The sequence below is a fragment of the Aphelocoma coerulescens genome, chromosome 4 (assembly GCF_041296385.1).
Source record: "Aphelocoma coerulescens isolate FSJ_1873_10779 chromosome 4, UR_Acoe_1.0, whole genome shotgun sequence".
NCBI classification, from domain to species: Eukaryota; Metazoa; Chordata; class Aves; order Passeriformes; family Corvidae; genus Aphelocoma; species Aphelocoma coerulescens.
Window position 1 is genome coordinate 65,055,061 of NC_091017.1, and position 15,578 is coordinate 65,070,638.

General features: G+C 53.4%; 1 protein-coding gene across 1 annotated transcript; it reads left to right on the top strand.

Annotated features, from left to right (window-relative positions):
• The first annotated feature begins 465 nt into the window (after window positions 1-465).
• Window positions 466-2,977, top strand: NKX3-2 (NK3 homeobox 2). Its single transcript, XM_069012213.1, has 2 exons — window positions 466-946; window positions 1,412-2,977. Exons 1-2 carry the CDS (start codon window positions 550-552, stop codon window positions 1,888-1,890), a joined length of 876 nt encoding a protein of 291 aa, XP_068868314.1. The 5' UTR covers window positions 466-549; the 3' UTR covers window positions 1,891-2,977.
• The last annotated feature ends 12,601 nt before the right edge of the window (window positions 2,978-15,578 follow it).

The following is a 15,578-nucleotide window of genomic DNA, read 5'->3' on the forward strand; positions in this document are numbered from 1 at the left end:
TCTCCAGGTGGAAGCCGCCGCTTTCTGCTATGCAGAGGGACCGTGCCTTCGATGGTCTCCTCGGCCGCGGGCGCTGGGGACGGCGGGGGTGCCCCGCGGGCCGCAAGGGGTTAAGAGGCGGCGCGCCCCGGCGCGCGCCCCGCGGAGCCGCATCGCCCCGCGGCGGGAGCCAATGGGCGGTCGGGGCGCGCGGGGGCTGCCCAATGGGAAGGCGCGGGGCCGGCGCTGTCAGGCGGCCGTGAGGGATGGCAGCGCCGCCGGCAGAAAAAGCGGAGGGCGGGCGGGGGCGGGACAGAGCGGGGCGGAGGCAGCGCCCGCGCCGCCAGGGACCCGCGGCGGCGCCCGGCGCAGCGCGGTGGCCCCGGCGGCCCCGGCCCTATGGGCGGGCGGGCCGGCAGTGGCGCAGAGAGGCTGCTCCCGCTGGCGCCCGCCCTCCCGGCGGCAGAACAGGGCCCGGCACCGGCGCGGCGGCGGCCGGCGATGCGGTCGCCTAGCTGAAGGCGCGGCGCGGTCCGCTGCTCGCCCGCGGGGCTTGCCCGTCGCCGGGCCATGTCCGTCCGCGGCGGCAACGCCCTGACGCCTTTTTCCATCCAAGCCATCCTCAACAAGAAGGAGGAGCGCGCCCGCCACGCGGCGGGGCGGCCGCCGCCCCCGGGGTCGGCCGGCGGCTGGCGGCTGTGCGGCGCCGCCGAGGACCCGCCGCGCGCCTCGCCCGCCGCCCGCGCCCCGGCCCTGCGGACGCCGGCGGGCTGGGACTCGGACTCGGCGCTCAGCGAGGACCCCGAGGGCGAGCGGCGCTCCGAGGAGGAGGGCGCCGGTGGCAGCGCCCGCCCTGCGGAAGCCACGGGCGGGGGTCGGCCGGCGGCGGGGGAGGCGCAGCCACCGGAGGCGGCGGAGCGGGACGCCGCCGGCCTCAGCGACAGCGAGATGTCGGCCGCCGTCTCAGGTAGGGGCGGCCCCGATGGCGGGTTCTCCGCACCCGCGCGAGGAGGGTGGGAAGGACCCGGAGGGCTGGGAACTGGAGATGATCGTGGCTTTCCGCCGGCCCCCCAGGGCGACAGTCGCTTGTGCGACAGGATCGGTTGTGTCGGGGGGAGAAAAAAAACCCAAAACGCGTCCCGCGGGGCGAGGGAGGGCGGATCGGGGAGGGCCTTTGGCCAGGCTGAGCCCGCAGCCCGCCAGAGCGCCCGTCGCTTAAAGGCGAGCGAGAAGCCCCGGCTGCGGGCGGCGGCTGTTCCGGCGACGGGGCGGGCAGCGGCTTGGCGGGCTCTCCGCTCGCCCCGTCGCTGCGGACTGGCCGCAGGGAGCGCACCTGGCCGTCTGTGCGCGGGTGCGGGCCCCGCGAGGAGCGGGGATGCCGCTGTCCCGGTTCCTGCCTGCCCTGACCGCCGTGCTCTCGCCCTGCCCGCAGATCGCAGCCCCCCGGAGGAAGAGGACGGAGCGGGCAAGTGCGGCAATCTGCTGCCGGGGGAGGAGGAGGCGGCGGCGGCTCCGAAACCGCGGAAGAAGCGCTCTCGCGCAGCCTTTTCCCACGCACAGGTCTTCGAGCTGGAGCGGCGCTTCAACCACCAGCGCTACTTGTCGGGGCCCGAGCGGGCCGACCTGGCCGCCTCGCTGAAGCTCACCGAGACGCAGGTGAAGATCTGGTTTCAGAACCGGCGCTACAAGACCAAGCGGCGGCAGATGGCCGCCGACCTCCTGGCCGCCGCCCCCGCCGCCAAGAAGGTGGCCGTCAAGGTGCTGGTGCGCGACGACCAGAGACAGTACCACCCCGGCGAGGTGCTGCGGCCGCCCTCGCTGCTCTCCCTTCAGCCATCCTACTACTACCCCTACTACTGCCTTCCCGGGTGGGCTCTGTCCACCTGCGCCGCAGCTGCCGGCACCCAGTGAGAGGCACACGTACATACCCCCCCGGCACCGACACCCCCACCATACACACTGGCAGCCAGAAAACCCATCTTCCTTCTGCCACCTCCCCATCCATCAATCCATCCATTCAGCTTCTCAAGTCCAGAGCCCCAGCTGCAGCTCTCAGTGCCTCGGACAGTATTTATTATTATTTTATTATTATTTTTATTATTAATATTTTTGGATGGTTCCTCACCCTCTCCTCTTTCAACGTAGGACTTCTCGGCCACCCCCACCCTGCCCCTCACCCTGTCCCCACCCCGCCAGCTGAGGACTCTCGCAATTTGGCACAACTTGTTCATGGTATCCATGTTGTCAGTGTATTTGGTGTAGACTTTTTGTTTGTGTGTTTTATTTTGCTTCGGATCGGTAAAGACTCGATCTTGTGTGGAGAAAAAGAGAGAGAAAACAAAGGAGAGGAAAAAAAAGTACAATCCTCAAAACCAAATGCAGCTCAAAGGAGGAGATCAAGGACTCCCTCAGTGGATTTTAAGGAAGATTATTTTTGTCGTCTGAGTCCTTGGTCTTCCAACTTGTTGCAAACTGAGTGTGCCTTGTATGGTGCTGAATGTAAGGAAACCTCTTTCAGGTCCCCCCTGCTCTTGTTGCCCATGTTATTCCTGTACTCCATGATCCCTGGCAAAGGATAAATGTCACAAAAGGGTGAGACATATCGAAACTCCTGACTTCTTGTTTTCCTTTTTTTCCTGAGATCTTTCCGTGTTCGGGGAGGGAGGAGTTACGGATTTTTCGCACTTTCCAGATGTATTAAAGTTGTTGTTATTATTTTTATATTCAATGTGAATATTTCTAGTCAGGCTTTTTAAGAAATCAATGTAATGGGAAACTTTAATACCATCAGTGCCTTTTACAGTTCTTATGCAGAGCTCTCCTCCAGGGGCAGGGATTGCTGATCTGCTCAGCAATGTAATTACAGTCTCTTTCTTCCAAGGTAACTTGTTGCTTTTTTTTCCCCTTCTTTTTTTCCCCCCCTCTATTTCTCTTTTAATGGCACTGTGCACTCAACTAGATTATTTACTACAAATGAATTGTGAATGTTTGTAAGCTACCCGCTGTACTTGTTTCGTTGTTTTTTTTTTTTTAATTTATAAACTTTAGTTTAACACTTACCTCTGCTGCTTGTGTCGTTCCTGAGAGCGGACACGGATTTCCCCAGCGATATTTTTTTCCCGCAGCAGACCTCAGGCCGTGGCTCAGACCACATCCCTCCTTTTCCCACTTGCACGGAGGCAGGTGGTGCGAATCGTGGAGTCTGTCGCAGATCTGGGCCGCCTTGCCCGGCTGCACCGGGCAGTGCCGATGCCCCTTCCCTCAATGGGAGGCGGAGGGGGCCCAGGAGCTCTGGCCAGGCGCCTTAGTCACTTCTTTGGTAACGCCTGTCCCGGATGGAGCGATCCCCCTTCTGCCGTAGAGCCGGGGTCGCTGGCTCAATTTACGGCTGCCCGTTGCGGTGAGGGCATGGTGCAGTCAGGGGAGCCACTGGGACCTCAAACCACTTTTCCCGGTGCAGGCTGCTGCCCCTCTACCACGGGCCGTGCCGGTTTAAAACCTTGGCGGATCCCGGGAAAAGTGCGTGGGTCGGTGGATTGTTTTCTCTCTGCTGGAGCCTGGCGGGGAGAGCGGGGACGCGGGCTCAGGATTGGGCTGTGAGAGGGGGCTTCGCAATCCTCGACGAAACTGCCAAGGTCATCTGTGTCCCGACACAACGGCGATAGCCGCTTGGGGCAGCCTCCCTCCTTGGACTGAATCTCCTCCAAGCCTCTGCTGCGGGCCCGGGCCCTCGGCACGGTGCTCGCGGCTCAACCCCGCCGTCGGCTGCGGCCCTCGGGCAGCGCTGCCCGAAGGGGAGGGCAGCCTGCCATGGGGTGGGCAGCTCCACCTGGGGGGCCGGGGCCGGGCAGTGGCGCTCTGCGGGACTGGACCCGGTGGTGGCTGCAATTGTTTCTCTGCGCCGATGGAGCCCTGCCCGGACCATGCTCACAGGCGGCCGCGTTGCCTGGGCGCCGCTGATTCTTCATCACCGCCGGCTTCTTTCCCGCTGGTTCTCATACGGGCTTTCGCTGCGGCTCCCGGACACGGAGTGGCTTGCAGGAAGCCCCTGCTGCCCCATCACTTCCCGGCTGCTGTGCTTGCCAGCTGCTCCAAGATGCAGCCAGGCTGCTTCCCTGTCAGCCTCTCACTCTGACCCTCCCTTGCTGTCATTTCGCTGTCCCCAGGCTCGGGCACCCCGCAGGTTCAATGTCCCCGGGCTGGCACCCCCAGCAGAACTCGGCGGCAGGGAGAGGGGCGGCAGTGGCTCCCCGTGGGCTGCCCCAGCCCCAGCATGGGCTGGAGACAAGCTCTCTGTTTCCAAAGCCGACAGCCGTCCTGACACCGAGGGAAATGCTTTGGGTTTGGTTTTGCTCCACCAGGCGTGTCGGCAGTCCTGTTGCCGAAAGGAGTGTTCCAGATGTAGCAGTCCCTTGGCAGATGCAGGAGGACTGACGTTTATTTGGCCCGATCCCGAAGTGCCTGTCTCTTTCTTCTTTCTTCTTCTTCTTCTTCTTTTTTTTTTTTTTTTTTTTTTGTAACTATTTCCTTCCGACATTCCCAACACTTTCCTTCCTGGGAAAACAAAACTTTTGGATGGCAGAATCTGGGCTCTCGTGCACTTCGGGAGGTAAAGACGTCCCACTGCTGCCTCGCAGTTTGCTTTTTTCTCTGCCTGTAGCCCCGTACAAGACATCAAGCTGCTGACTCCCATCTCAGGTTCGATGGGACAGTTCACGCCAGTGGAGGTTTTGTCCCCGGCGGGGATGGCTTTGGCAAAGCCGGCTATGGTTCCTATCAGGCTCTCTGTTCACGGGAGCGGACTATTTCTAAGCCTATTTTTTTTCCCCGTAGGTCACCGTATTGTATTATTTTGATTCGTGCTTGCTAAAGGATGTAGTGCTCTAGGGAAACTTCTGATATGAAAGGGAAGCGATGGTTATTCGAGATTCCTCAGGTTATAACACTGGGTAACAGACTCAAAATAAAGTGTCAAACTATTTTCCTTTTAATCAGGTAAAACTGATGTGCATTTTACTCGAGATAGAAGTTGCTGGAAAAGTTGATCTGAGTAAAGTTGCCCAGAATTTTAGTATTGGTGTTTAATATTGAATATTTATGCATCGACAGCGTCTTCTTTTGACATTGACAAAATCCGGTATTTGAGAAACGTCAGTATTTGATATTGGGAAAATTTAATCGGTAATTTAACTGGATTTTTCCAGAATTTGAGGCATTTCTATTCCTATTTTTCTTTATAATTTTGATTTTTGAAATATAAAGCAAACTCTCTGTGTCCTTTACCTTTTCTTAATGGCAGAATCCCCAGTAACAGGGCGTGTAACTATACCAAGGTGAAAGGAATTACTCTGTATTTTCGGTGTTTAAGTTATCAGCAAAACCTGGGCTCTAACATGCTCTCTCCATACACCCTCAAACACACATTCAGCTCATCAGCACATACACGGCTTCAACGTAAAAATAATCTCCCTAACAATGTGTCCCAATTTCGTCCTCTCTCACAAACCCTGCGTCTATACAGGGGCCGTGGGAGTCATTTTCCATCTCACCATGGGCAAGCTCTAGTCTTAAAAAAAAATTCTTGCAAAGACAAGAGGGAGAGGGGGGAAATACCGCAGCTACAAGAAATTCGATTGTTGAAATGTAATGTAAATTGTGTATATCTTTGCATATGTCTCCATTGGCGCTTGTGTTTGTGTATTAAACAGTCTCACAGTCGCAGAGTCCAACTCTGCAACCGGGAGGCTGCCTATATTTAGCTACCTCCCGCTCGCTCGCAGGGTAATAAAACAGGAAACCACGTAGATTTGCCCCCCCCCCCACCGCGCACATACACACACACCCTAACACATTCAGGTAGAAATCAGCGTCACTTTCCCGGGATGAGGAGAAGCAGCAGAAGATACCGGGGCATAGGCAGCCCCCCCGGCGGTGCAGCACCTGCCCAGCCTCCCAGGGGCTCCCGGGAGCAGGGGCCAAAGGTGTCCTGAGGTTAAGGGCCTCTCCCCGGCAGGCTTTGGCAGGCTTTTTTCCGCTCCAATTCTCCTGTCAGTGGGACGGCGACGCGCCCCCAGGGCAGCCCCGTGCCGGGGCCACAGGGAATCCCGGCCGCCTTTCCAGCGGCTCTCCCGGGTCTGTAGCGCCAATCCGCCGGAGCAGCCGCTCCTCTGGGAGGGCTCCTAAGACAAGGACAGGGGTGCTCCTCCGGACAGCCGGAAAGCCAGACCCCGCGGCCTCTGGAGATCCAGGGCACTGCCAAAAGTGGCTTCATCTAGCAATCTGGCTTTTCCCGAGGTGATGGGAAAAATAAAGGGCAGGTCTTTTTGTCCCGGCCGCATAATCGGGAATATTACTTCTCCCAACCTCTCCGAAAGCCGCAAGAAAGCGGACTGTTCCTTCGCGTTGTCCGCTGCTGCGGGGAACAACATAATTACCCGAGGAGCAGGGAGAACGAGGGAGCAAATGACACGTTTCCCAACCGGGTATCACGGCCGTCAGTGGCGGGACACTGCACCGCTCCGGGACAGCGCTCCCTCCTCCGAAGGCGAGCAGAGACGCCGGTGGGACGGCAGGTTCTGTCCGGGGCCTTCCGGCCCCACTAGGGCTGCCGCCTGCGGGACCCCCGCCCCGCTCTGCTCCCCGGCAGCCGCATTAACCCGCACCGGGGCGGCTCCGCACCGCGGCTGGCCGGTTCCTTGTCGAGGGACCGCGGGAGAGGGTGGACTCTTACCCGCAAGTGGGGATTGTCCTTTTCCTAGAACATGTTTAATATTTGTGGTGTGGGTTTTTTGTTTTGTTTTGGGTTTTGTTCGTTGTTTTTTTTAAGGGAGGGATGGAGCGGACAGAGAGGGCGAGTTCATGCCCGGGCCAGCCCGGGAGGGGGATGTGCGCTGCCTGGGGCAGGCCAGGGACGAGGGCTGCCCTTCCCCACCCACAGCCGCAGACACCTCCCTGACTGCCTCCTAGGCAGGTCCTACGGCCCACAGAGGAAAACCCTGGCAGAGGATAAGGGGTTTGGCTCCTCGGTCCGAGGCCCTTGGGGTGGCTGAAGAACCATCCCCGGCTCTTTCTCCATGGTTTCCCCAGGCCTGTTGCCCCATTCCGGAGCCGCCAGAGGTGTTAACCATCTCAAGTGATGCTGGCGGTAGTCGGGGTGATCCTTGAAAAAAATTAGAGCGGAGAGTGGTGGCTGCAGAGCTGCAGGTTAAGCCGTTCTGGGGTTCTCAGGTGCGCCTGTGGCTTCTTGCCTAAAATCTGACTCGGTAGTAAAGAGGCCACGGCTTGGGCTCCCGAAGGACACTAATGGCAGCTAGCAACACATCCATCCTCTGCTGAAGCAGAAACTGAGCCAAGAAGTCTCTCCTCTCCCGCAGCAGTGGCTCGGCTCTGGGAGAGACAGAAAGGGGCGCAGAAGGCGACCCTCAGGGACTACCTTGCTGTCTCCAAAAGGGTGCAGGTAGCCACCAGAACTGGTGAAGGATGTCCTTCCCACCAGCGTAGGGACAACTCTATTAATAATAATAAAAATGTATATAGGTACTTCAAACATTTTTTTCTTTATTAGGAAAAAGAAAAAAAAAGAAGGAAAAAAGAAAAGAAGCGTGGGAGGAAGGCCACACACAGCCTTTTCGTGCACGGCCGACTGACAAGTAAAACAGTGCTTCCACACCGAACAAGAATGGTAGAAAACCATAAAACGGGTGGAAAGGCAAAGACGGGTCCGATTTTCAGCTTTCCGGGTCTGAAGGGTATCAGCGTGCGAGCAGGGGCGCCGAGGGCCGGGAAGAGGGGTGTCTGGGGCCGGCGCTGGGGCGAGCACTCACGGGACAGGAGCCGCTGTCGGAGGGGCGCGGGTTACGGCGCTGTTTCCTAAATTGCTCTGTGGGGAGAGCAAATCCTGCAGGGGGTGACGGCTCTGAGAAACACCTCTGCCCGCTGCTACAGAGACCTACTCTGCCTGTCGGCTCCGGCGGTCTGAGGACCCCGCTCGGCACCGCTGATCCGCTCTCCGTTAAAGTCGTCCGACGGTGAAATCCCCGCTGTTTGTCTCCCGGGTCGGGGTAAATCACTTTGCCCACGGATCTGCTCTGCGCTTAAACTGGCCAGAGAAACGCTTTGTGTCGCAGAGGACTCGAGTGATAATTAGGGATGAAATGCGCGTGGAGAGGACTAATATTATTTTTGGCTTTTGCAGGAATAATACCGATTTGCAAACTGTACGAATAAAGCTGGATAGGCTGGAAGGGGAGGGAGGGAGGGAAGGCGGTTCTGCCGGCTGTCGGCAGAGCTAGGACTCGGTGGCGGAGTTTGTGCCGGGCTTCTTCGCTCAGGAGGGGAAAGCGAGGGACAGGTCGTGTTTGGGACTTTCCTTTTGGCACTCTACTGCGATACCGGGCGGCAGCAGGAGGGTGGCGGGCTGGCGCAGCCCCGAAGACACCCCCGAGAAGCCGCGGAGACGTTTTCCTCCGTGTCGTGCGCGGATTTACCGAGGTGGCGGCATTGCCAATCTGTTCTGCACGGCGGTACTGACCACATAAGACAAATAGTCTTTACTTAGCTAATAATAGTAATAATAATAATAACAACAACAATACTAACAACAATAACAACAACAACAACAACAACAATAATAATAATAATATTCAGTTAAAAATGAAAAATGGTGGCAAAGGGGGAACTTCTATGGACACACTACGTTTTCCCACCGACCAGAACAAGAAAAGAACACATGTGCTCATTTGCTAGTTATAAACCCCACTCTGCCCGGGTGCAGACAGTGATTTTGTCAAGTAACTCTGAAGGTTCCTTTGATTTGTCTGAAATTTTACTAACTTTCCGGATTAAAAATAAATGTCTGGAAGAAACAGACGGGTTTTTTCGGTCTTCGGCTCTTCTTCAAAGAGCTTTTGCTTTTTGCTGCGTGGATTCGCGGCCACTGGGAAGTTGTGTTTACGTGTCCATGTCAGGTCATGGCTCGTGGGAACACAATAACATAGTTTTACCCAAAATACCTCCAAAAGATACTGAAATAACCACTTTGTTTTTGCGAACAAATTATTTCACAAAGAAGGAACAGAAACGAAGATGCAAGAAAAAATATCTATTGCAAGCCCTCTGTACGGGGCGAACTTTAAAAGGAAAAGCCCGACATTTTTATCTTAGAAAATAATATGTGCAAGATTTGCAACATGGAAGCTACTTGTAAATCGACCTCGCTTCGGGAAGAATGTCATTGTCAGCGGGTAGCAAAGCCCTCGGCCAGGCGGGCGCGGCAGGGGCGAGCGGGGGAAAGCGGCTGCGGGCTGGAGAGCGCGGAGGGGCCGGGGCCGCTGCACCCCCGCGGGACCGGGGGAACGGATCCCCGGACATCCCCTCATGCCAAGGACAGGAGCAGCTACGGAGGATGCAGCGTGTGCCTGGCAGAAGACATATCTCAGAAGCTCTCCCCATCTTTTCTCTCCTGCACCTCCGCGAGGTGCTGGCCGGCTGCTCGGGACAACCTCCCATCGCTGCCGCATCCCGCCCGGTTCTCTGCTTCTTGCCTCCCGCTCCTTGCAAAACCTTCTTTGACCGATCGAGCGCCTGTCCCTCGTCCCCTCGCCGTGAGCAGGGCCATGCAAGCTCGCGGCAGAGCCCTCGTCACCGGCCGCTGCGGACAGCGGGGAGGGAGCGCCGGGCGGCCCGGCCCCGGCAGCGCAGCCGTCCCAGCGCCTCTCCCAGGCCCTGCCAGCGCCCCGCGGGGCTGCTCCCGGCCTCCCGCGGCCCGGCAGGGAGGGTCTTCTCAATGCCAGGCCTGTGTATTTGTAGTTTGATTTCGCACGTCAAGGATAATTTCTTCATACAACTTAATGGACGCGGCTTGACATCCATAATGATCGCTAATCATTCAAATTATTTTTGCTAGCGCCCAGACATGTTCCAGTTGTTGTGATAGATCGCGTTTCACCCATAATGACGGACAATTACCATTTCTAATTCGCCGGCTTTTGACACCTAAATCCACCCACCATATGTGGCTGAAACGAGCGGGGCCCTGATGACATTTGCAGCGAGCCCCTCTCCTCTGAGCGGGGCACCTGGGATGCCACCCACCCCCCGGCACCCCCGGCCCTTCCCCCGGCCGCCGGAGCTCGGCTGTTCGCCATCGCAAGCCCCCGGGCGGCAGCTCGGCGGCCGTGGGTGTGCGTGGGGCGGGCCGGCGGGGGCTGGAGCGAGTCCCACGCGGAGCAGCCGGGCCCTCCTCTCCCCGCCCCGGCGCCCTTCGAGGCAGCCGGGCGGTGCTCGCCCCCGAGGCGCTCATTCGCCTCAGAGCAATCCCAGACGGAAAGCGGCTTGATCCGACATCCAGGGCCGCCCATGCAGGCTGTTCCTTTCCCACCTCTCCTATCACCATCGCGGCCAGGAAAACCCGCGTGTATTTGTGCTTCGATCCGCCACGACCCATGGCCTTGAACTGTCCTTTGTGGGAGACAGCAAAGCGTGATGGGGAGGTTCAGCTGCAAACAGGGTGCGCAATGCATTTCCATTGCATCCATCACATTTCCTGGGGTATTTACCTCCGCAGGTCCCCTGGAAATTAGATGCACCCGATGTAAGGTCTCTCTGTGGGACCCGATGCAGCCAATGGAGGCAGAATCGGCAGTTCCGCGCCTCCGTCACAGCCCCAGCCCCGGTCGCCCGACTCGGCCCGGCCGTCGGGGCACCGACTCTCTCTGCGGTCAGATGAGCCCCTGCACTGGGTCTCGTTTGTCAAAAAGAAAGTGAGAGGATTCATCCTGGGTGATTTCTTTGGGGTAGTTTGGTTTATTTGGTTTTTGTTTGTTTGTTTAGTTGTTTTCGTTTTTGTTTTTGTTTTTGTGAATAAACGAATGAAGCCGCCGTTGTTTGACTTTAATCCCCGCAGGACGGAAGCTCCACTGCAACGTCGATGGCACAACATTCGTGCCCAAGTGCTGCAAGGCAGAAACTTCACTTTTCTATAGAGCGGCAGGCATCCTCTGCTTTTAAAACCCTGAGTATTTCTGCTGCATTACCCTTCGAAGAGTCACATGAAACATTTCCTTCGTCAGGAATAACCGACAGTGGATACCCCAGCCACAGTTCCAAGGAGGGCAGACACGGAGCAAAGCCAGATCCTGAGGCTGTGCTACTCTCCCCCGCATTGCAATGCTCCCTGACGCAGCCCAATGAGCAGTGAGAGTGACAGAGAAGCCCAGACAGGGTCACGCAGGCACGCGTGTTTCCAGTGGGACAGACGGGGCTGGTGATTACCGGGGCGAGGATCGCACATGGGAGCACGTCGGGGCATTACCCGGGCCTTCTCGGTACCCTTGGTGGGATGAGTCCCCAAGCTGTGCCCCCCGAGTGCTTCTACAAAACCCACTCACGGACTCGCTCCTCCGCTGGGCACTGACACAGCGGCTCCCGGCCGCGGCGGGGCGAGAGGACCGAGGGACGAGACAGGGATGCGGGCAGGGGACACCGCCGGGCCACGGCCGCCGGACTGCGGCTCGGTGTGGCGAGAGGGAACTGTCATCGTCGGGAAAGTGCTGAATCCGGCCTGGCCGCCGCCCGGCACCGCCCCGGCCCTGCTGCACCTTCCACCGCAGCAAAACGGCCCCGCAAAGGGCAAACACACCGACCCCCGCTTTGGACAGCTGAGGAGCAGGAAATGGGTTCTCACAGCCTTTTTAACGGAGCAAGTGGAAGGATTTAGCCATCAATATACTTTAAAATAAGGACTAGAGGGATTGCCTGTCTGAGGTTTCTCGGCTCCCAGCGAGGTATTTTGATGAGGTTTATTTCCAGTTAAACTTCCAAGGCACGTCTGAGGTATTTTTGTACTTTCCCCAAGAATTAAACAAAATACTTTCGCAGCCCTCGAATTCAAGGTAAAGATGATGGGGAAAAATTACCAGCCCAGTACATACTAAAAAACCAGAGCGACTGCGTGTCAGCAGGCACCGCCCGACTGCCGGCAGCGGGGCTTCTCGCCCGGGCAAGGCAGGCTGGGCTGAAACGGCCCGTCCTCGGGCGGGGCCCAACACACAGCCGGGGGATCCCGTAGGGGTCCGAACTGCATCATGCGAAGGAATAGACCCACATCCCTCACTGGGAGCGGGACTGGGGTTCAGGTGCTCGGTAGTACTGAGGAAGTCATGAGGGACACCCCAGTAAGAATCCCTCAAATTCAGCAGAACAGTAATTGCTAATGACCTTCCCTCGCTTTGGGCATACAGGTTTGATTAAAGGGTCTTTAAAGTTTATTTTCCCCTAAAGCTTCTACCAGGTGTCTGGAATCGGATAGCTCCATTTCAGGCAGGTTTGGTCTGGGGCTTTTGCCACGGTTTAGACCACGTTCGCACCTTCTCCACTCTGGCCTCCACATGCACGCCCTTATTGATTATAATGAGCTTCCTAAAACCAGAAAAAACACCATGGCATTCAAGAACTAGTAAATTAATTTTCCTGTATGTCTTTGACAAAGATTAGCCTCTCACTATATGTATTGATCTAGAGACTGGTGGTATATAAATTTGTGGGGGGGAAAAAAAAAAAAGGAGAGAGAGAAAAAAAGAACCTATGTGCTCATTCTTTGCTAGATAAGGAAAGAAAAGCATTGTTCCAGCGACGGAAGGTTCCTTTTCCTTGATAACTTTGTAAGATACATATTACTTTATGTCTTAACACACTACCTTATCCAGATCTCTGAGATCTGGAGATCTCAGAGAATTGTGTGGAGCAAAACCTATTCTGCAGAGGGTACTGTATCTTTATTCCTTCTGCAGAGTATTTTCTAAGTGTTGTTGGAACAGAAAGGTCTCCTCGCTTCCTAGCAATTGTTCCACAGGGGTATTAAAGAAAGGACAAAGACCTCAGCGCTTCTTGCTTGTCCCCTCTCTCGGGACAGACCGCTGAACCGTCCCACAGTCCCCTGCTGGTACGTGGCGTCTGACACTGCCATCTTGTGTTCTACAGTTCCAGCTGTTATTTACGAAACCAGTTTCAACGAAAATGTATATTTGCGAACATAAAAGGTAGCTGAGACAGTTAAACACATGATTTCAAAGGGAGGTGCCAAGTGCCCGTTTTATTTTAAAGGCTAAATTTCAGCATTTTAGCTTCTAGCTAAAGAGCAAAGTTTAAGCATATTTGAGCCTGTCAGATCTTCATGAAGATGAGCAGGTTTCTCTGTCTCTATCATGGTACAACTCTCAGGTACTCTCAGGTCTCTTCAGTGGTGCTTTTCTTCTAGTTATGTTTACCATTCTCTAGGAAGAAAGTAGTAGAATTTATTTATCCTGTGCAGACACAAACATGAACTTTTTCTGCATATTTTTCTGCATATTTTTACTGCATATTTTCTGCCTTTGCTTCCAATGCTGTAACCTCAGACAAATCGCTGCAGATACACCATGCAGGTTTGGCTTCAATAGCTAAAACTGCATGAGAGAGAAAAGCTAAGGAAAAGCATTCAAATGAGGCAAGGAAAAGACATTTTACCCTATCTTAATAATTTGAACTGATGGGCACAGACATCTGGCCAGTGAGGACAGATGGAGGTGAACTGAAGTTGATATACCTGTTTTATATCCAGTAATAAATGTCAAAACATTTTGGGCAGCTGAAAAGAGAAGAGCAAAATGGCAACAAAATGGGAATCTCTGAAAATGCAGAAGTGCTGTCAAATTGTGCCTTTATTTTTTACTTGTTTTCTCTTATAGAGAAGGTCTAATGGCATGCTAAAGATAATGACCCAAAGTTTATTTTATGCTTCCTGACTTTTTTTTTTTAAATGTTATGACCTTGATTACTTAAACATTGTTTTCTTTCTTCATTAAAATAAGTATAGATTGCAAATCACTGTAACCCTTTAAAAGTATTAAAATCATGTAAGAAAGATGTCATTAGAGTAAGTGATGAAAACTTTCTGGTCAGGACTTCAAAACATGTCAAATTAATAATGAACAACTTGAGTAAGGTCTTGCAAATAATGTTAATTAAAAATGTCCATGTGCAGTCCCTTTGAGGGCATGTGAATAAATATCTAACAGTTTCTATTGGGGTCTCAGTTCATACTGAAAATGAGGAAGTCTTTATAATTCATAACTATTACAGAATCTTTATGAATGCTCTTTCTCATATTTCCCACTGGAAACCATTAGATAATCTGTTTTTATTATATAGAGCCAAAGATTTGGCTTAATATTTTTGTTTTAGAACAGACCACAGAATCGTGGGGATATTAGCCATCCCATAATTTTTAGGGGTGCCCTAAAGTCATGTACATTTATTCCTGTCTTGAGAGTTTCTTCAAATTACAATCTTTGATCCTTGTTCTTCTAAAAATGTTACCCAAGATACATATAAACCAGAAGTTTCCTACTCTGTGTTTTTTCATTAACCATCTACCTTCTCACCCACTAATGTTGTGAAGTTAAGAGTCTGCATAATTGAGTCTGTAAATTAACAAAAAAAAAAAATCCAAACAGCCAGAGCAACCAAGCTGTAGATGGTATATTGGCCTTAATGTTCTTATATTAGCACATTAAGCAAGCAGAAAGGGAGCTTTTCATTATGCCTAGGTTGTTTGAGCTTTTTTTTTTAATGGCAACAAGATGCATTTCTTTCCCTGATCTTTCTTCAAAGTCAAGATATTTTTGGGGCCAAAGATGAACTAAGAGAGATAGGAAAAGTGTGTGATGGAAGGATTATTCTGGGTATCTGAGAAAGACTGTAAGTAGGAAGCAATGAACTGAAGAGTAATCCAAACTGGTGTTCAGTGTTCTAAACTATGAGTTATTTAGCATTTCAAACTGACAGCTTGTAAATGTAAGTTTTACTAAATGCAGAGCAATAAAATTTTGTAATTTTCTGTCATTTTGAATTTTAGTGGTCCAGACTAAAGCCTTTTTAAATCACAACTTGTAGGAGCACAGCTCTAAAGCATCCACTATTCTTAAATGTGTGCTTTTCAAAACCTCATTATTGCCTTTGCTCACAAAACATCCTTCTCAGGATCCAGGTCTGCATGTCTCGTGTCAATGATAGGCTGACAGGCTCGTGCCCTCTGTTATGTTTACATTGTATATTGTATAAAGCTTTCTGCTCTTCATTCTCACTAGGCAGAAAATAAAACAGGATTAGCAGTGATATCACCCTTCAGACCAGCCAGATTTTCTCCTTTGATCTCAAAAAATTTCTTTGCATGTGCAGTGCAAGAGTCTGGCTCAAGGATCCTTGTTTTGCTCTTGAGACAGACATTGCCTGATTCAGGAAAATGAAAACATATTAATGCCTACCAGTTAAAGCTGAGATCTAGCAGGCAATATCTTGGAAAAGTTCTTGCATGACAAAGTTAGATCAGTGGAGAACTTTGGTAATATTTTACTGGATAAAAAGCTCAAATAGAAAGCAGTTTTGTATAGGCAAAGGATTAGAGGAACTCAGCCAAACAGCTCAGAAATTTATGAGACCAATTTTTCTTTTTTTCAGAAGATTACAACTGCCACTGAAGAACCAAAGGGAAGTGATAGAATTGCACAGCATCCAACAGGTTGTGTTTGCCAGCAGGGATCTAAAATCCAGCCACTTCACTT

Excerpts from the sequence above, each read along its gene's own strand:
- NKX3-2 (XM_069012213.1), top strand. The coding sequence starts at position 550 with ATGTCCGTCCGCGGCGGCAACGCCCTGACGCCTTTTTCCATCCAAGCC. Across the intron at positions 947-1,411 it reads GATGTCGGCCGCCGTCTCAG|ATCGCAGCCCCCCGGAGGAA; the intron begins GTAGGGGCGGCC and ends CCCTGCCCGCAG.